This window comes from Sciurus carolinensis, chromosome 3, assembly GCF_902686445.1.
Source record: "Sciurus carolinensis chromosome 3, mSciCar1.2, whole genome shotgun sequence".
Taxonomy (NCBI): domain Eukaryota; kingdom Metazoa; phylum Chordata; class Mammalia; order Rodentia; family Sciuridae; genus Sciurus; species Sciurus carolinensis.
In genome coordinates, this window is record NC_062215.1 from 66,379,079 (window position 1) to 66,400,407 (window position 21,329).

A 21,329-nucleotide genomic window follows, 5' to 3' on the forward strand; every position below is an offset into this window, starting at 1 on the left:
TTTGTGATTTGCTTAGTGTGATTTAATGCTTCAGACTCTGACTGAATTGCTGAAACCTCATTTCCTAACCCCATAAAGCTGAAGATGAGTTTACTAAGATCTAAATACCCATAAGTCTCTGTGGGGTGGTATTAATCAGAGATGGCTTACTCCAGAAATCCAAACAAAAAAAGCACCTATTTTTGTGAGGGACATTTTAAAACACAGAGCACAGAGAATGTATAATAAAAAAGTATTCTGAACTTTTTGTCCAAATATAAAATATAGGAAGCTGACCTTAAAAATTAGCAACAGGTATACCTGTTTTCAGAAAAGATGTATAGCTAATTTTGGCAAATTTCAGATGTTAGCGAAACGCCATTTTTATACTAAATCCATCATTTGAAGAACTCGTTTTCTTAAGAAACATGTTATGATAAAATCGGTACTTTAGATATTTAAACAGCCATTCCAAAGATAACTAGTTGTGTAAACAGTTTTGCAGTTAACTGCAGAGCACCCAAAATAGACGTCTGAAAAAAACGCTGGAGAGGATGAAATGGTTTTGTTTGTAGATTGGGATTTTTGAAGATAATGTTTCATTTCGACGTAATGTAAGATAACAGGATTTGAATTTGGAAGAACATCCTTGGAGATCATTTTGGCCAACCTGAAATTCAAGGCGGTCAGAGTATTAACTCCAAACCAACCTGCACCAGGAGACGGAATCGGGCCTACGCATCGATCTTTTCAAGCTAGACCCGCAAAACACCAGATTCCCTCTCGTTTTTTGAGCGCAAAATGAATAGATTATAAAAAGGGGTGTCCGTACTTTTAAGAAATCACCCAGTTCGCCGGGGTCGGGGGAATCGAATATTGCTCCTATCGTGTGGAGAAGTCACAGCCTTTCTTGGTAACAATCCCGAAGCCTCACAACGTCTACAAAATTAGTTTTCCTCCTTTCTCTAAGACACGCCTGCCACCTTAGAAATCGCTCCCTTTGGCGGAGCCCAGTCGCGTCTGACAACAGCCGCTGCCTCCAGCCGCGGGCTGCGGGAGGTGGGATTCGGCCAAGGGTGCCTTGAGGCACGTGGTGGCGAGAGGTCAGGGGACTCGATTCCCACCCTAGGGGCCCCTCCAGCGGAGAAGCGACCCCCCCACACACACTTGGGGGGCACACCAAGCCCCAGGCAGGCCGGGTCCTGAGACGCTAGGGGCTCGATTCGCAAAGGATCTCAGTTCATTTAATAGGCCCCTCACCCCCAGGTCCTCAGATGCCCGCCTCTCTCCAGGGGTTCCGTACCCCCCTGGGGGCGGCGACTGACGACGCTCAGAAGGCGAGAAACGGCTCCCTAAGCCGCTCGCTGGGTCCCTCTCTCCCCACAATGCACCGGGGCCAGCAGGAAGGCCGCTCCGACCCCTAATTTTCCCGCGAATTCAGTTCAAAGAGGCGGCCGGGCCCGCGATCGGCAGCGCGCACGGGCCAACCAAGCCGCGCCTCCGCGAAAAGCGCCTCCGCGTGACTGACGGGGGAATCCGCGGGCCAACAGGCTGGGCGGCCGGGCGGCGCGCGCTCCCGATGGCCAATCAGAGCGCCGGGCGGGGAAGAGGGCGGAGCGAGGCCAGGGTAGGGTGAGCGGCCTCCGAAGCGGAGCGGGGCTCTGAGGAGACACTTTTTTTTTCCTCCCTCCTTCCCTCCTCTCCTCCTCCCTTCCCTTCCCCTCTCCTCCCCTCTCTCCTCCTTCCCCCCTCGGTCCGCCGGAGCCTGCTGGGGCGAGCGGTTGGTATTGCAGGCGCTCACTCTCCGGGGCCGCCCGGCGGGTAGCTGGCGGGGGGAGGAGGCAGGAACCGCGATGGCGCCTCAGAAGCACGGCGGTGGGGGAGGGGGCGGCTCGGGGCCCAGCGCGGGGTCCGGGGGAGGCGGCTTCGGGGGTTCGGCGGCAGTGGCGGCGGCTACGGCTTCGGGCGGCAAATCCGGCGGCGGGGGCTGTGGAGGCGGCGGCGGCAGTTACTCGGCCTCCTCCTCGTCTTCCGCGGCGGCAGCGGCGGGGGCCGCCGTGTTACCGGTGAAGAAGCCGAAAATGGAGCACGTCCAGGCTGACCACGAGCTTTTCCTCCAGGCCTTTGAGAGTGAGTGTGTGCGAGGCTTTGAGGGCAGGAAGACGCACTCTTGCGGCACCGGGGGCTCGGGACTCTCGGCCGGGCCCCCTCCTTTCCGCGAGTGCACTTGGTTTGGGAGTGGAGGGAGCGTCGAGGGGGATGTCCTCGCGCCGGGGATCGCGGCTCCCCGGGACCCGAAGCCCTGGGCCTTTGGCGGAGATGGGTCCGGGGTCCGGGGTGGGTTCTTGACTCCGCCAAGGTCCGCAGGAGCGGTTGGGCGCGGGGGCCCCGCGTTAAGGGCAGGCTTTTGAGATGAGGTTACACAGTTGGACCGAGGGTGCAGAGAGATCCCAAGACGAGTACTTGTTTTCTTTCATGCCTTCCGTACTCCAGAAGTACCTACCGGGGGGGTTCGATTGTAGGTTTTGAGGGGCAAGATTCAGCCAGAGAAGGGACAAATGCCGTGAGGCCGACGAGATTGTCATTGGTCCGAAATGCCTGGGCACCAACTTGTGCTTTATCTTAACATGGCACCTTTTGATGCTTTGAGTCTTTGGAATCTATCCACCCATTTTATGGATACGTAAACTGAGACAGGTAGTAGACAAGCATCTTCTCTGGAGAGGACCTCGTAGCTCTGTCTATTTCCCGAACCCGACGTCCGTCTCTGCTTTTAAGGGCTGTTTGGAGGGCGAAACTAGGACTTACTTGGAAATGGGAGCAAGGTGTCTGGAAACAAACAATAGAATTTATAAACAATATCATGACTATAAACAATTGTAACAGTTCTTTAATGGTTGTTATATCCTGATTTTTTACTTTTGTGTGGACAGTCTTAAATAGCCTGAGTATCTTAGAGAAACTGGAATAAGCTCAGCTCTACCGCTGAATGTCTTTATTTACAATATTACCGTGGCATATGTTAAGGGCATGGTATCAGCTGTGCTTGGAAAGACATATTACATTGTTTAATACCCCTCCTTCATTCTCTTTCATTAGTGCTTCGTAAAATTCTAATTGGAATTTAATACGAGAAATTTCAGTTTTTATTGAAACGAATATGAACCTGCTTCAGAGAGATTTCACGTTATTCCTTTGCTTAATATACTTTAAAAAATCTGGGAAGTCTAATTAGAAATAGGATGGAGAACTGAAGGGCAGGCATGACAATAAACCTATTTATTTATACCTCTTCTAAAATATCTCTCTTCAGTTTAATTTGAAACTAAAAGTAACTGAAGTGTAGTGGAAAATTTTAAGGTTCTTTCTAAATGTTATGAAAAATCCTCCAAGAAAGTTTTTAACTATTTGCTTTCTGATGCATTCACCTGGGAGAAATCAACTGTCATTAAGAACTAGATCTGGTCACCAGACAACTTGATTCTTCTCAACATTGGTCTTAGTTTCATGGAAGTTTAAATGCTTTAATGTGATTATTAATATACTTACATTTAGTTTACAGCATATACATGCTGCTTTGTTTAAAGAAATGTTACACTAATAGGTTGTTAATACAAGATGGTAAAGGTTTATTTCTCAACTTTAAGTCCTTTGTAACAAATTTTAAATTAATTTTAAACATTAAAAAGACTTTTTGGACTCTTGTCAGTTGCACAGAAATATGTGTTGGAGTCAGTATTTACATGTTGAAATATTTACATTAAGCAAAACACATCAAAATTAAAATACAGTTAGAAATACTCAAATTTTAGTTACAAGTAATATCTTAGACTTATTTCAGTATTGACTGATATTCATCATACCTATTTTGGGATGTCTGGAAAAATTTTATTCCATTTTAGCTGGTTACTATATGAAATTTTTAAATGGCCAAGTAAAAGGCAAAATTTTCATTTTGTTTGGCAACAATAAATCTTTTGTTGAATATAGCTGCCTTATGTGGACTGCTTTTTGGAAGGAGAAGGGTTACAAATAGTAAAATTAACTAATTAAATGACTATAACTACAGCTGTTTAGTTCTACACATTAACAGTAGCCACCTTAGAAAAGTTTAAGAACAAGATTATAGAGAGCCTTGAGTTTAAAATAAATGTAGATGAATTTTGTGAATGTATGCTGTAGATTGTCTTTTGACATTATCGTGCATACTAATTTCCTTGATATAAATATTTAGTACATGATTTTCATACCAGGTGATTGGATTCTATTGGTTATAACATGGGCTGGGTTGGTAGTTTCCTTAAAAATTAAGTAAATTTAGATAATGCTTGGATTTTGTTTTCTGTTACCTAGAACCAACACAGATCTATAGATTTCTTCGAACTCGAAATCTCATAGCAGTAAGTAGTCAATGAAATTCATCAATATTATTTCATTCTTATAATTTCATCTGTATTGTATTTTAATATTTTTAAAACTTTTTTTATAGCCAATATTTTTGCACAGAACTCTTACTTACATGTCTCATCGAAACTCCAGAACAAACATCAAAAGGTACATTTTATGAATCTTTTTTCAAGCTGATCAAACCATCTGAAAGTTCTGTCTTAAAGTACTATTTCTAATTACAGGTTAAATATGAAAACTTAAATGAAATAGCAGCTAGTTGAATTGGTTACAGAGTAATTCATTTTTGGAAATCCCAGTTTATTACTAGATTTTTTTTTCCTAGTAGAAATGATTTAGTGGTAAAGTGAATGCGGTGATTTTTATTGACTCATGTTTTCACTCTGTACCACTAGTTATTTTCAAATTTGGTAAAAGTCCAGGATTTAAATACTTACTAAAGGGCTTATTTACCATTGTTGATACATAAAATTAAATGGTTAATTTTTTGATATTTCTTATGTCCAATGAAGGGTTAAATTCTATAATGATAGGTTCAGAAAATCCCATTTTATGTCTTTGGTAGTATTCTACTGAAGGGGAAATACTTTTGAAGTCAGTAGGATGACTGGTCTTTAAAAACAAGAAGTCTTAATCTTCTGGTCTTAAAGTGGAGTCTGGAGGTGTGGTACACAGCTTATTTTTGGCATCTAACATTTATGACTTAACCAAATGTAATAATGGAATGCAAGTTTCTTGTCCTATGTACTAGACTATTGAGTATATCAGGTTAACAAGTTAAATTTAAAAGAGAACTTTTATCTAACATTTAGTATTGTTATAGTCTTAAAACCATTAAGCTATTTTAGTAGACTTTGAAACTAAACTCCCCAGGAGAGTCCTAGTTACTAAGTAGGCATCACATTCGTATAGCAAGATATAGTTTTGTAGATTCATTAAAGTATATTTTAAAGGTTGACATTTTAAACAATTGGTGGTTTGACAATCTAAATTGAGAGACAGAAAGATAAAGCCTTGTGTTCAGTAGGTGAAAATTACTAAGCAAGTAAGGAGGAAGGAGGTGATAAATTAGGCAACTACTCTCTTAATTGAGTTATGCCAGCGTTTAGACTTTTTCTGAAAAGGACTGTATAGTAAATATTTTAAGTTTTTGTGACCCAGAGGCAAAATCAAGGATATTATGTAAGTGCTTACCATAAACAAAATCTCCAGTTTTTTTATTGATGAAATTCAATATACAGCCATACCAAGTAAAATATTTTGTAACACAAGCCTGGTAGGAATAAATGTGGAATTCTTTTGAGATAACATTTTGCTTAATTGGGGTTCAGAGTTAAGTGTTCTCTGTCATCAGATCAGTTGCCAGTGTTTATCTGTTAAAACATTCTTGGGGGCTAGGGTTGTAGCTCAGTGGTAGAGCACTTCCCTAGCACTTGTAAATCCTTGGGGTCAATCCTAAGCACTGTGTAAAAATAAATAAATCAGGGTATTATGTCCATCTACAGCTTTAAAAAAAATCATTTTTAGCTTCTGGGTCAAACTGTGGGTTTAGCCATAGTTCGCCAAACCAGAATTCATTTCATACAACTAGGAGAATTTGATTAAGTTAACCTTTTTCTTTCACTAAATATTTTTTTTTAGATTTTTTTTTATGTTGCTAAAACTTTATTTTTATTCATTTATTTATATGCAGTGCCAAGAATCGAACCCAGTGCCTCCAACATGCTAGGCAGGCGCTTTACCACTGAGCCACAAACCCAGCCCCTCAACTAAATTATTTTTTTTGGTACCAGGTATTGAATCCAGGGGTGTTTTATTACTGAGCCATAGCCCCAGTGAGACGGTGTCATTAGGTTGCTTACAGCCTTGCAAAGTTGTGAGTCTGGCTTCGAACCTGCAATCCTGCCTTAGCCTCCCCAGCTGCTGGGATTACAGGCATGAGCCACCATCCCTCGCTATATTATTTTTAATATGGATAGTCAGTTGAGTTATTAAGATACTGTCTAATTTTAATTTAAAAAGTGATGAAGTTTTTTAAAAATGTTTGGGTTAATCTGTAAATGGATTAAAAATATACATTTAAAATCTTACTTTTTTCTTCTTTTGTGGTACTGGGTGTAGAACCCATGGCCTTGCACATACGAGGCAAGCATTCTTCCACTGAGCTACATCCCTATCCCTATTTATTTTATTTTGAGACGGGATCCTGCTAAGTTGCGCAGACTGGCCTCAAACTTTTCAGTCCTCCTGCCTCAGCCCCTCAAGTAGCTGGGATTACAGGAGTGTGCCACCATTTGAAATCTAAGTTTATCATTTCCTTATCATGTTTGTTTATTAGACTGTCTCATTGTGGGATATATTATGTGCCAGTAGATGGGTAGTTTAAAAAACTTGGTAATATAAACTGATTTTCTTAATTATTGCCATGTAGATTTTAAAATATTTGTCTTTGGGGATTTTGAAGCAATTTGCTATCCAAAAAACATTATTTATTTTTGATACTGGAAATTGAACTCAGGAGCACTTTACCATTGAGCTGCATCCTCAGCCCTTTTGTATTTTAAGACAGGGTCCTGCTAAATTGCACCCCTACTTCTAATCCTCCTGCCTCAGCCTCCAAGTAACTGAGATTACAGGCATGCACTGTTGTGCTTGCCTAGCCAAGAAACATTTAAATCTTACTTATTATTTTGAGACATGATCTCAATGAGTTGCTGAGGCTGGCTTTGAATTTGTGATCCTCCTGCCTCAGCCTCAAGTCTCTGGGATTACAGGTGTATGCTACCATGTCCAACTTTTAAGAGTAATTTTTAGCAAATTGTAAAACAACTCTTTGTATCTTCAGATGATAGATGTTGTCTTCAAAGTAATTCGTGACTTTGGGGGCTGGGGATGTATGTAGCTCAGTGGTAGAATGTTTGGATAGCATGCGTGAGGCCCTGGGTTCAGTCCCCAGCATCACAAACAAAACAAAACCTAAAAAGAAACAAAAAGTATTAGTGACTTTTAAAAGGTATCAGATTTAGCAGTGGTTGTGATGCTTTTGCAAATTGTTTTTGGAACTCCTTTTTACTACACCACCATATACTGTATGTGTGTGTATGTACACACACACATTTTTTTTTGTTGTTGTTGGGACTTCGTACATGCTAGGCAAGTGCTCTACCACTAAGCTACATCTTCAGCCCAATATTGGTTATTGGAATAAGCATGTTACTCCCTTGGAAGTCATACTCTTGGTTGTAATATTACTTTTTGTTGTATTTGTTAAATTCCTCTAATGTTTTAGTCTTAATACTTCATAGAGGTATTCAAATTCTATAGTCTAGCACTACTCTGACACAGAAATTAAAGTGAGAAGGGCATTGAATCCATTTTTTTACATTTCATGTAAACTACTTCTGAACCCTCCCAAGAAAATTTCAAAAATTTCTTGGATTTTTAAAATTCTCCTTTTTTTGATGACCTTTTGGTAACTATTTCCCTTATTAAAACTGAACATTGCCTTTCTAAAACACAAATACTTGGTGTTGGGGGAGAAACTGCTTTTTGTATAGTTGTTCATATGGTTTGTTTTTTCTTAAAAAGGTAGGGTTGCCTTTATAATCTTATGTGCTTCAAGTGGTTGTTACTATTCAGTTCTCCTGTTCATTTTTTCTGCTTTAAAACTTCATAAGGTTGGAAGAGATGAACCTTGGGACTTAGTCTTACCTTTATTAAAGATGATTTCTTCTTAATCATTACATAAACATATTCCTAAAAATTTCCGGTAACTTTAAAACCATCTTCAATGATAACTTTTCAGCATTTATATTGAACTTTTTTTGGTAGCTAACCTGGAATAGTTCATTTTTCTTCTTTTCTTTTATCTGTGGAGATAAAAATGAATTAACGTCATTCATAAAGCATTGCTTTCTATGTTCTATTGGGTTAAACTTTAAAATTGAAGTTTTCAGTTACTCTAAACGTAAGGAGAGAAGCTTTTTTTTTTTATTCTCTTGTTAATAGAAGACTTTTCAATCACCAGAAATATAGACTCTCTCAGTATTGCTCTTCCAGTATTTTATTGTAATGTGTTTATTAACACTTCTTTATTAATTTTCATTATAGTAGTTGAATACAATAGCTGTTTGGGGGACTAGGGTTTTAACTCAGAGTAGAGTGCTTGCCCTGAGGCCATGGATTCAGTCCCTCCCAGTCCTGCCAAAAAAAAAAAGAGAGAGAGTGACATTAGCTGTTTTTGAGTAATGAACCTGTCTGTAGTTTCTCTTATTTGCCTTCAAGCATTATAATGTCATGTTAATGTTGAATACAGTAAATTTTCAAGTTCTACATTTGAAGAAAATACATGAATATAAAGAGAAATATTTGTGGTTGAGAATATAGCTCAGTGACAAAGCACTTGACTAGCACACGTTGGACCCTGGGTTTAATTCCCAGCACTGCAAGGATTTCAAAGTGGCCCAGCCTGAAGTTCTCTTAAGAGAGAAACATTTGTTTCCAATTAACAAGTTATATGTGGGTAAGGTTTTAAACCTGTATCTCTAGGACATACCATAAACCACCTTGAGAAGTAAAATGAGGCTTGTTTTACAACACATTCCATCTTTAATTGCTTTGGGAGATTTTACTTAAGTTTCTTTTTTGTGAAAAAATTACTTTTTTCTCTTAAAAGTGTCAAGTTAGAAGCTAATATGCAATTTTATCATAATTTTGTGGATGTCCCCTAATTTCAAATTTTTACATGATCGTTTTTAAACTTAATCTCTTTAGTATGACATATTCAACTGTAACCTTTGAGGATGTTTTATGAACTTCAGATATATTTTATAGAATATGCATTTTTATGTGATGCTGCTAGTTCTTCTTGGGTTGCTTAAAAGAAGTGTGAATGCTTCAAAATACACACAATTTCCATTTGTTTCAAAAGTTAAATAGATATTTGAATACCTACCAAAAATAGGGCACTATGCCAAACTTTGCTTGAAGAAAAGCAGTCTCTGCCCTTCAGGAGCTTATGATCTATATGAGAAAATATTTACACAGATTTCACAGGTAGGAGACTGTGTCAAAAGAAGTATAAATCAAGTGTCATAGGTAAGAAGAAATCACTTATTTGGGGATAATTACAGATTTTATGACAGAGTTAGCATTTGAGATGGGTTTGAAGGCATGTCTGCTGTATTATAACACACATTTTAATAGTATTCATTGTTACGGTAAACCCTCCATAATTTATCTTAGTAAAAATAATCAAAATCAGATTTCCATCTTGCCTGTTACAGTGACAATAAAGTGTAATTGGTTTGTTCTTTTCTAGTTTAGAAGTGATGATTTTGTTTATCTGTTTCTTCCAGGAAGACATTTAAAGTTGATGATATGTTATCAAAAGTAGAGAAAATGAAAGGAGAGCAAGAATCTCATAGGTAAGATAACTTATCAGTTTATATTAAGTGATATACTTGAGGAAAGAGGAAAAATTAAGTGATCATTTCCCCGTGATCCCCTCAATTCTGTTAGGAATTGGAAGAACCATAGAGATCATTGGCCCAAATTCAGCCCAGTTCAGGAATTAACTTTTGTAGCAACCCTGAAAGAGAATTCTTAAGCCTTAGCTTGACTAGAATTCTGCAATTTGTAGAAACTATTTCATAAGGCAGTTGTATTCGTTATTGTTTATTGCCAGTTTATGACATTTAGAATCAAAATATGTAGTTTCTGCAATTCATCTCATCTGAGGGAGTGGAGACTCATATTTCTTGTATACTATGTGCTAGGTGCTTCACAGTGTCACATCTAAACAATCATCTTCAAATTCCATCCTTTCTCATTTAAATGTCACACAAAATATTATGACCCTTTTGACAGAACCTACTTATTGTACATTTTCAAATTAATAAAACTAGAACTAATCCCCCCCAATTTTTTTTTTTTTTTAATTGGAGATTGAACCCATGGGTGCTCTACCATTGAGCTACATCCCTAGCCCATTTTAGTTTTTATTTTCAAACCGGACCCCACTAAATTACCCAAGCTGGCTTTGAACCTGGGATATTCCTGCCTTTGCCTCCCACGTAGCTGGGATTATAGGTGTGCAAATTCCAATTGTGTAATCTCAGGTAGCTGGGATTACACATATGACTAATCCTTTATATTCTGACTAGTTTAATATATCCTTATTCTAGATACTATGCATTTTTAAGTTCTGTTTTTATTCTTTGACATACAAATTAAAAGTTGAATATACTTCTAAAGAGAAACAGGAACTTGAATGGTGGTTACTCATTCATTGATTGCTTTTGGAGAGAAGGCAGAACTAGAAAATCTGGACCCCCCCCCCCGCCCCCCCCAGTGCTGGGGATTGAACCCAGGGCATTGTGCCATAGGCAAGTGCTCTACCACGAAGCTACATTCCCAGTCCTTTTAAAAAACAGTTTGAAAAATTGTTACAATGTATTTTTCTTATTTTCCATCTTACCATGATTGATGAGATACATGCTTGATAGTGCTTCATTTTTCTCGTTTTCGTGAACGATAACAGATTTTATTTATCTTTGTAGTTGGCTTATATCTTGAGTTGGATGTTGAATTAGTTGATTGTTATTTAAATTATACATATCTTGTATTCTTATAGGATTGAAGTGTAATTTGTACTTCCATATGTAGGTAAATGCTCACTTGCAAATAAGGTATGATGGTCAACTCTGGATCTAGTCTGTGTACTTTTTTTTTTTACGAGGGCGATGGGAAGGTTGGGGATTTAACCCAGGAGGCACTTCACCACTGAGCTACTTCCCCTGGCACTTTTATTTTTTATTTTGAGACAGTCTCACTAAGTTGCCTAGGGCCTTGCTAAGTAGTTGAGGTTGATTTTGAACTTGTGATCCTCTTGCCTCAGCTTCCCAAATCCCTGGTATTGTAGGTGTGTGCTGCTGTACCTGGCTCTCTGTACTCTTTAAGATAGAACTGAAAATATTCCTAGTGCCATGCGTACTTAACTTTTTGCTTGCAATTGCTATTCCAGATGCTTGGTTGGTTGCCTACCCATGACAGGTCTTGGGATGTCGGGCCCTTTTTTATGGGTGGTGCCGGATATAGAACCCAGGGCCTTTGTGCAGGCTGAGCATGCACTTTACCATTTAGCTCTATCCCCCAGTCCCCTCAGGGCCTTTTTTTACTTAGAGACTGTAGTCAGAGCCTGATATGACCTGTCTGCTTCTTTTCTTATGACCACCTAAGTAGTTTGTCCTCTAGACCTTTCAGGTTTCAAATGAGAATGAAGAATGAGCCAATAAGAAGCAGACACTTTGACAATTTTCTTAATTTTCTCTATTAAAATTCTAGTTCATCACTGTTAAACCTTACTTTCTCATTGTCATTGTCTTTGATAAATATTATAGAACTTCTCTAAGAATGTGTGTTATGAGGGAGATATTCTGGTCAGTTCTCTGTACATAATTATTCCTCCAATAATTTTTGTTCCTTTTGGTTCAACTCAAAGAATCTGTGAGGATTACATTAGAATTCCTGTTCATAATTTGAAATACAAAATTTTAAATATTTAGGATCTAGCTGATTCAGTGAGGAATTTTTATGAATGTCTCAGGTTTGCTCCCAGGGTACTGAGATAAATTAGGAAAGTGCTTCTTCTTAAGTTTACTGCCAGACCCTCTAGTATCAGGTTACATAAGTGTATTTCTTATCTCAAATTAAGCATATTCCTGTTCTACTAAACTTTATCACATAGGGTTGTAAGAAGTACCTTACATACTGATATATAATCCAGCACTATAAAACTTTGCTCATAAAATCTATTGTCAAATATGTTCTTAAGAACAAAGCAAGTCTTTGTTGTTTGTGACATTAATTAGAAGTTAAAATCTTAAATCACAATACAGAAGCCTCTCTCTTCTGTGTTCTCTGTACCATCTCACACACAGAGATCTCCTTCAATTTAATTGGATCCTGGATCTGTTCAACAACTGTAGACTAGGTATCTTCCACTGAAATTCTTTTTTTTTTTTTTTTAATTTTTTTAGTTGTAGATGAACACAGTACCTTTCTTTTATTTATTTTTATGTGGTGCTGAGGATTGAACCCAGTGCCTTACACATGCTAGGCAAGTGCTTTACCACTGAGCCACAACCCCAACCATGAAATTCTTATTTTTTCTTTGCTTTTTTGGGGGGGTGGGTGGGGGTATTGGGAATTTAACTCAGGGTTGCTTTAACACTGAGCTATATCCACAACCCTTTTTATTTTTTATTTTAAGACAGGGTCTCACTAAGTTATTCAGGGCCTCAATAAATTGCTGAGACTAGCCTCAAATTTGTTATTCTCTTAACTTCAGCCTCCTGAATTGCTGGGATTATAGTCATGAGCCACACCATGCCTGGTTTGGGATTGTTGTTTTTTCTGCACTTCCAAAGTTGTAATATCTCTATTCCCAAGCCCAGTATATTTAATACTCTCAGTTCAATGGGATAATCAACAGACACAAAAATAGTATATAAAAAAGTACTATAGCCCAAAAGTTAGCACAAATTCTTGAGTTAATTATGACAGTTATAATAACTCCTATACTAAACCCCAATCCTATATCATTATCTGTGCAAAAGCAATTGGTATTACATGGTCTTTTTTTTTTTTTAATTTTTTTATAGTTTTAGATGAACAGAATGTATTTCTTTTATTTATTTTTATTCAGTACTAAGGATTGAACCCAGTGCTTCACATGTGCTAGGCAAGTACTCTGCCACTGAGCTACAGTCCCAGCCCTCCATGGTCTTTATTTTTTTTTTTTTTTGTTGGGATACTGGGGATTGAACCCAGGGCTGCTTTGTCACTGAGCCACATTCCCAACCCTTTTTTATTTTTTATTTTGAGACAAGGTCTCACTAAGACTGGCCTTGAATTTGGCAATCCTTCTACCTCGCCCTCCAGAGCCCCGGGATTCTGGGATTGTAGGCATGTGCCACTGTACCCAGCTAATACTTTAGATCTAAGTTCTTAGAAGTCATTTGCAAAAACATTAGCAGAAGGAGACAAAACAAAAAAATTGTATTTCATGTTTTTTTTCCTTTTCTAAGGTGTTGGACAATCCATGACACTAGACCAGAATTGTCATTTGTAACTATAGAACACAGTAAAACCTACCATCTATGCAAAAACTTTTTTTTTTTGAAGAGTGGATTTTGAAAATTTCAGAACAACTAGCAAATTTTAGAAACTCATTGTGGTTATACCTTCGGTTCTCAGGTTTTCCTGATGTTTCTTGTTGCTTTTTTTAGTGTGGTTATGTATATTTAAAACATTTTATTTTCCTTTTAGGGTAGTTAATACAATATCTTCTCTAACTTTTGTTCCTGGTATTCTAGCCTTGAATTTATGGACCAAGCATTACGGCTATTAGTATAAATATCTCTTGCCTTTATGTAGTTGTTAATCTAGCCAGATCCCAGGGGTTTCTTATCCTATCCTCCGACTTTTGGAATTCTCTAGTCATAACTCTTAACTTGTAAGTGCACTTCCATGGAGAAACACGTGAAAAGATTTCCAAATTGGAGTTGCTTACATATGTGTTTGTAGGGACCAAATGAGAAGCAGAATGTTTCCTCTCTTCCTCTTAAGTGCTGCTTCCATTTCTAGCCTAGTGTTAGTTGTTGGAGAAATTCCCTTAAGACACTTTTTATTGGGGATATTTTCAAGTCTATATTTTTAGTAGCTACTTAAGGCAAAGTGGTTTTTGTTCTGTTTTATTTCATCTTGTTTTTGTTTTTATGTTTTGGGGATTGAACCCAAGGCCTTGTGCATGCTAGGCAAGTACTCTGCTACTAAACTATATCCCTAGCCCTCAAGTGTCTTTTATCACTGGTTATTTTTATTTATTTATTTAGATACTAGAGATTGAACTCAGGAGCACTTGACCACTGAGCCACATCACCAGCCCTATTTTGTGTTTTATTTAGAGACAGGGTCTCAGAGTTGCTTAGTGCCTTGCTGTTGCTGAGGCTGACTTTGAACTTGTGATCCTCCTGCCTCAGCATCCCAAGCTGCTGGGAAAGTTTTTGAGTTAATAATCTTCCCTTCCTAAATGTTCTCTATTGTAAGCATCTTTTTGTACAGAAACAAGGTCTGGCATAGGATAAATTTTATAAGAAAAGTTGCATGGCTTCTATTGGGCAGGGTAAATGCCAAGTAGCTTATCAACTCTTGTGCTGTTTTGAGGTAATCATAGTCATGACCTTAGAAGTGAAGCTTTTTACCTGCGATTATCAGATTAGTGTGTATAAACTAGAGGTGCTGATCTTGGTCTCTTTTTAGCATATACATTTTGATGTCTCTGGGACCTGGCTATTAATAAAATTTGAAGTTCCTACATGAATCTTGTTTAAAATGTTAGTCACTTCTGAGTTTTCTTAATTTCATTCTGCATACTGATTGAGATCTGTCAGAAGTTTGTGTTCGGAATCTGCTATCCCCAAATTTCAATTACTTCATCCACTTTTTTTATTAGTAGGTTATAATTATACACAGTATTACATATTTGTGTATGCACACAATATGACAATATGATTCCACCAGTTATGTAAAAATATGGAATAATTACAGATTTGCATGTCATCCTTGTACAGGGGCCCTCCTGATCTTTTCTATATCATTCCAATTTTGGTATGTATACTGTTGAAGCTAGCACCTTCATCCATTTTCTTACTATATTGCTTATTTCCTGAGAACGTATGAACAGGAAACAGCATGTAGATGAATTAAATCCTTATGTGGTATATTTTCCTGCTCATCTAGATCTTTTGTAGCCTAAAACCAAATAGGCCTTACATGTTTCTTTTCCTTTTCTTTATCTGATCCATTTTAAACAATTAGGGTGTGGACATAATAGCTATAAGAGGGAAGAAAAAAAGGGGGGAAAAAAAACTGTCTTTTTTCCTTGGAAGAATCCACCTATGAAAGCGGATGATGGTTACACTTTATTATAGATCCATATCATAGTGTATCCTTTGAGGTGGGGGTTTGGCAGAATCTTGTACAGCAAACCATATTTTCATTGTTAATTTCAAACCTTTTGTAGATAGACACTTTTATTTATAAAATACACTGCATGCTGCATGTGCTCAAGATATTTTCACACTTAAATTTCTATAGTGTTTTTTTTGTTTGTTTGTTTGTTTTTTTGTGGTGCTGGTGCTGGGGATTAAACCCAGGGCCATGTGCTTACAGGGTGTACCGATCTAGACAGTTTTTGTTGTAAATTTCTATACAGATTGGTTTTTTACCACTGAATTACATCCCCAGTCCTTTTTATTTATTTATTTATTTAATTTTTGGTACCTGGGGTTGAACTCAGGCACTTGACCATTGAGCCACATCCCCAGCCCTAATTTTATATTTTTTTAAAAAATTATTTATTTTATTTATTTTTTTAGTAGTTGTAGATGGACAGCCTGCCTTTATTTTTATGCTATACTAAGGTTTAAACCCAGTGCCTCACATATGCTAGGCAAGTGCTCTGCCACTGAGCTACAGCCCCAACCCACCTATTTTGTATTTTATTAGAGAAGGCTATCACTGAGATGCTCAGTGCCTCATTTTTGCTGAGGCTGACTTTGAACTTGAGATCTCCTGCCTCAGCACCCCTGAGCCACTGGGATTACCTGCATGTGCTACTGCTCCTGGCCCCAGTTCTTTTTATTTTTAAGGCAGGCTTTCCCTAAATTCCTGAGACTGGCCTTGAAATTGCAATTCTCCTCCTTCAGGCTAAATTTCTATAAAAGATTTTAAAGTCTTATTCTCATTTTCTTACATTATTGTGGAATGGTAAGTGTTCCTAATGACCTCAATTTATGGGCCACATTTTGAATAATACTGATTTAAAATATTTTCTAGAGCAGATAATACAAGATGTTTCTGGCATGTCACAGTTGGTACTTAGAATTTGGAATCACATCTCCCAGAAAAACAGTGTAAATATTATTAATATCACAGTGTAATGGGCTGTGAACCCTGACCTTACAGAGCTTATTAGTCTAGGAGGACATTCTTATTCTTTACAAAAAGCATTTGTTAAGTGCCTTTCTGTAAGACACTGCTAGGGACACCAATATAATGTAAAATTTTCCAAAGAATGTGTATGCAGGAATAGTGACCGTTATAAATACAAGTGCTTATAAAGGAAAGAAGTTATACTGAAATTCTATATGGGTGTGCTTGGCATCTTGGTAGAAGAGGGAGTGGATACTATATCCATTATCTTATACAAACTTGACAATCATAAGAGGTAATTTTCTTCATTTTATTTTATAGGTATCAGGTCACAGCTAAGAACTGAATCAGAAATGAAATTGGAATTTTCTGTCTCCTTTATCATCCTGTTTTCTCATATAAAACTTTAGAGAAGATAATAAGAAATGGAAACCGTGTTATAGGCAGTAATTAGACAATAGATTTGGTAGTTGGGTACTCATTAGAAAATTGCTGAAAAGAAATTAAAAAAAGAAAAATATTAAAATTAGATTTTTTTTTAAAAAAGGAAAGAAAATCAGAAAGGGATGATACGTAGAAAATGATGTTTTAAGAAAATTAAACTGCATGAGAATTATAGTATAATCTAATATAAAGGAAAAGAAAAAGAAAGAAGGAAAGATTAACCTGGCCTCGGTATGTAGGTTAAATTGAACCAACTAGGGATTGGATAGAGTTGTAAGTAATGGATTATCTTCTAACATGTGGAAATTACAGAATGTTCCTCTCTTTTAGTTATGTTTTAGAGTTTTAACTACTTTGTAAGGAGATGTTTATGGGTCCATTTTTGAAATTACTTTCTTTTGGGAGTTTGCTGGGGATTGAACCCAGTTGTGCTTAATCTCACTGAGCCACATCCTCAACCCTTTTGTGTTATGTTATTTAGAGATAGGGTCTCGCTAAATTGCTGAGGCTGGTTTTGAACTGAACGATTCTCCTGCCTCAGCCTCCTGAGCCGCTGGGATTACAGGTGTGTATCACCAAGCCCAGCTATTTTGGGTCCATTTTTTAAAAAAATAGTTTTTTTTTTTTTTTTAGTTGTGGATGGACCTTTATTCATTTATTCATTTGTGGTGCTGAGCATCAAATCCAGTGCCTCACATGTGTGGGGCAAGTGCTCTGCCACTGAGCTTCAACCCCAGTCCCTAGTTTTGCCTCCTAATTACACTTTTTTAACACTTCTTAAACATTTGTACTTCTACTCTTCCATGGTCATTTTGTTCTATACTGATATTCTTGCATACTTTACTTAGTACAATTGTTAGAAGTGCCCCCACAGTGTTCCTGCTCCAGTTTGTTTGTTTTTTTATTTTTATTTTTTTAGCTGTAGATGAACACAGTAACTTTATTTATTTTATTTTTTTGGGTGCTGAGGATCGAACCCAGGGCCTTGTGCTTACAAGGCAAGCAAGCACTCTACCGACTGAGCTATCTCCCCAGCCCCAATAACTTTATTTTTATGTGGTGCTGAGGATCAAAGCCAGTGCCTCACAGTGCTAGGCAGGCACTTTTACCACTGAGCTACAACCCCAGCCCACCTCAGTGTCTCTGTAACTCTTCCTCTCTAATGTAAAAAATATCTAGATTGTTACCATCATTTAAGGAAAAATATAAACACATACCTTTTGACTGATCCTTATTGCTCTGTAAGTACTATTTACTTTCATTATTTGCACAATTAAATTTCTAAGTTAAAGGATCAGTTCTGCTTCCCTTTCCTCACCATCTGTTCTCTGTTGCCCTTTGTAATCTGAATTGTGCCTGTATCACACCATAGAAAGTGTGCTTGAAAAGTTACGAATGACTCCTGACCAAAAGATAAGCTTGTTTTCTCTTGCATTTTAAAGGTATTACAAGAACTGTTGATGTTTGTGTATTCTGTCCCATCCTAATAGTATTTCATTCTTAATAAGCTATTTTTCAAAACAAAAGGATCAGTGGCTCATGCTTCCTTTTTGCATAGCTTCTTCAGACAAAAGTGAAAATGGCATATTGAAAGCATGAATTACAGAACTATAACAGATTTGTAGCTATGTATTTTACTCCTAATTGAAGTGTAAAGTAATGGGTTTGCATCATGGATTAGGAAGGTTGAATTTCCATTGCTTTGAAATAGCCAAACACTTGGATCAATTCAACTCTCCTTATCAAAATTTCCTTTTGTGATATGGGAAGGGAAACCTTCCATCTTATAGGTAAGACACTAAAGCACAGTAATTTACCTGACATCTCATTTTGTCTTTTTTTCCCCCCTACCTTCTGTGATACTTTTGTTTTTTGTTTTATTTCTTGTGAATTTTGGGGATTTTGGTTGCTTATTGTTTAAAGTAGATAACATACTCTTTTGGATGTCATTCTTAATGATGGTAAAGCACATGGAGTCATGGGCCAGAACAGCAATTAATGAGAAAAATCAAATATTTATAAATTAGCTGGAGTAGCTTTCACTGTTTGAATTAAAGTCTAGGCTATTTTGTTACAGAACATTAAAGTGATGAAAACTTTTGTTTGTTTTGTTTAGCTTGTCAGCTCATTTGCAGCTTACATTTACTGGTTTCTTCCACAAAAATGGTATGTACTTCAAATATTTTGGCATTCAACAGCCAAATACCTTTGGGAATGTAGGAAAAAAAAGATATTCTTGGTATTAAGATTACAGTTAATGGGAAGGATGTTCTATTGGGGAAAGTGTTCTTTGTTGTTTAGTGGCACTGGGAATGGATTCTAGGACCTGCATAAGTTAGGTAAGTGCTCTACCACTGAGCTCAGCCCCAACCCTCTAATACTTCTTTTTGACCTTTAAGTTTTGAAGTCTGATGATGAAGATTTTAGTAGGGGACCAGGGTTGCAGCTCAGTAGTAGAGTGCTTGTCTAGCATGTATGAGGCACTGGGTTTGATCCTTATAAATAAATGAATAAATAATAAAGGTTCATTGACAACTATATATATATATATATGTATATATATATTTTTTCTTGTTAAAAAGAACTAGATGAAGAATCTTCCTCACTATGATCCATTCTGCATAGACATTTTGAGTTAATGTTATTGCATTTTTTTCCTATATGGTTAGAAAACACTAAAATAACCACTATTTTAAGTGGAATATTATCAATATGTTAGGCATTGCACCAAGGAAATTATATAGTATTTTATATTCCATAAAAGCTGAAAATGTGCTGGGGAAAATTACAGTTGTTTAAAAAAAATGGATAAAATGCCTATTGAACTAGTTAGTCCTAAATTTGCGTATATATCTTCCAATTATCATGGAATGGAATAAAACCTTTATTACCAACAGAGACCAGGTTGGTCCTCCTTTATTGCTCAGTAAGAAATAAAGTTTAAGGGGCTGGAGATAGTTTAGTGGTAGAGTACCTGCATAGTATGTGAAAGACCCTGGATGATTCACAGTCCTGCAGGAAAACAAACAAAAAACCATCAGTTTTATATTAAAATAGATATTGTAGAATATTTTGATAACTGATCATGTTTTGTTTTCTTTTGTTTTTTTTTTGGTACCGGGAATTGAACTCAGGGCACTAAACCACTGAGCCACATCCCCAGCTTATTTTTGTATTTTGTTTAGAGACAGGGTTTCACTGAGTTGCCTAGGGCCTCAGCCTCCCCAGCCACTGGGATTACACACATGTGCCCCTGTGCCTGGCTCGTGTTTTTAATGTGAGAAATTTGCAATCTGTTCATATCTATTAACTAATGTAATTTTCAGTTTTTGCCTTAGAACTGATTCATTTTTATATAGAAGTAAGCCAAATGGTGTTTCTGCGTTCCCCCCACTAAACTATTTATAATTATATGCTGGGATCCTTATTTCTATTTATCCATATTTGGTTTTCTATGGTACTTCAAAAGGATATGGAGTCTAATATTTCTTTTTTCTTATTTGAGGTACTAGGGATTAAACCCAGGGCTTGGCACATGCTAGGCAAGTGGCCTGCCACTGAACTGTATCCTAGCTCATAATTTTAGCTTTTTAGGTTCATTAGCTCTTTGTTTCCAGGACTTGTTAAAGTGCATATTTGTGTGTGTGTGTGTGTGTGTGTGTGTGTAGGTATGTATATAAACACTAAAATTATATCTTTGGCAAGCTGTGTGGTTAAACTATTTTTTCTGTTCTACATGAAAAAATGTAAAGTTTAAAAATTGCTTAAATTCACTGTTTCTTTTGTTATTAAAGTCAGAAAGTAACCTCTGTTGATAGTTTTGTTTCCTGAAAACAATTTCCTATTATAACTTTGAAATTAGCGTAACTTATGAAGAAGAAAGTACATTTCCTTTCATGTTCATTCAGGTTATATTTGTAGTTTTTTAAAAAGAATTAATGTTAAGAAACCAGGATAGAAAACCAACATCAGGATCCCTAAAATTTGCATTTTTTTCTTTTGTTTTTAAATGAAAACTTTTGCTTAGCAATTGCTACTTGAAAGAGCTTAGAATGAATATACAGAGATTATTAGGGTACCATTTACATGGCGAGTATTGTTCCGAGAGCATTTTATTACTGGGTTTTGACTGGTGTTTCCATTCTGATTCAACTTCTAAAGAGACTATACCCTACATGAAGAAAATATTTTTAAAGTGAAAACAGTATTATCTGAAGCCTCAGTACAAAAATTTTCTTTATGTGTATAATGATATATTCATCTTATAATATTTCTATATATTGTTGAGGCTTAATGAGGAATTGATAGAATTCTTAAAACTATTAACACACTTTGGAGTTTATTGTTTTGAGGTACTGGGGATTAATCCTAGGACCTCCAGCATGCTAGGCAAGTGCTCTTCTACTGAGCTACATTCACAGCTCTGTACCTTTGGGACTTTATTTATTTTTCTATTTTTTCATTTTTTTTTTTTTTTTTTTCTTTAGGACTTTAAAGACAAA

At 37.0% G+C, this 21,329-nt stretch overlaps 1 protein-coding gene and 1 non-coding gene across 2 annotated transcripts in view; one reads left to right on the forward strand and one right to left on the reverse strand.

Moving 5' to 3' along the window:
• Positions 1–1,605: 1,605 nt before the first annotated feature.
• Suz12 (SUZ12 polycomb repressive complex 2 subunit) overlaps positions 1,606–21,329 on the forward strand; it is a 42,889-nt gene continuing 23,165 nt past the window's right edge. Inside the window, exons 1-5 of the mRNA XM_047544689.1 lie at positions 1,606–2,109; positions 4,333–4,379; positions 4,469–4,533; positions 9,744–9,812; positions 18,944–18,993. Of these exons, the coding sequence (XP_047400645.1) occupies positions 1,833–2,109; positions 4,333–4,379; positions 4,469–4,533; positions 9,744–9,812; positions 18,944–18,993 (508 nt within the window). The 5' untranslated portion in view covers positions 1,606–1,832. The remainder of the gene's footprint in view (positions 2,110–4,332; positions 4,380–4,468; positions 4,534–9,743; positions 9,813–18,943; positions 18,994–21,329) is intronic.
• LOC124981485 (U6 spliceosomal RNA) lies at positions 14,977–15,082 on the reverse strand. The gene has a single exon (XR_007108008.1). It is a non-coding gene; the product is annotated as a U6 spliceosomal RNA (small nuclear RNA).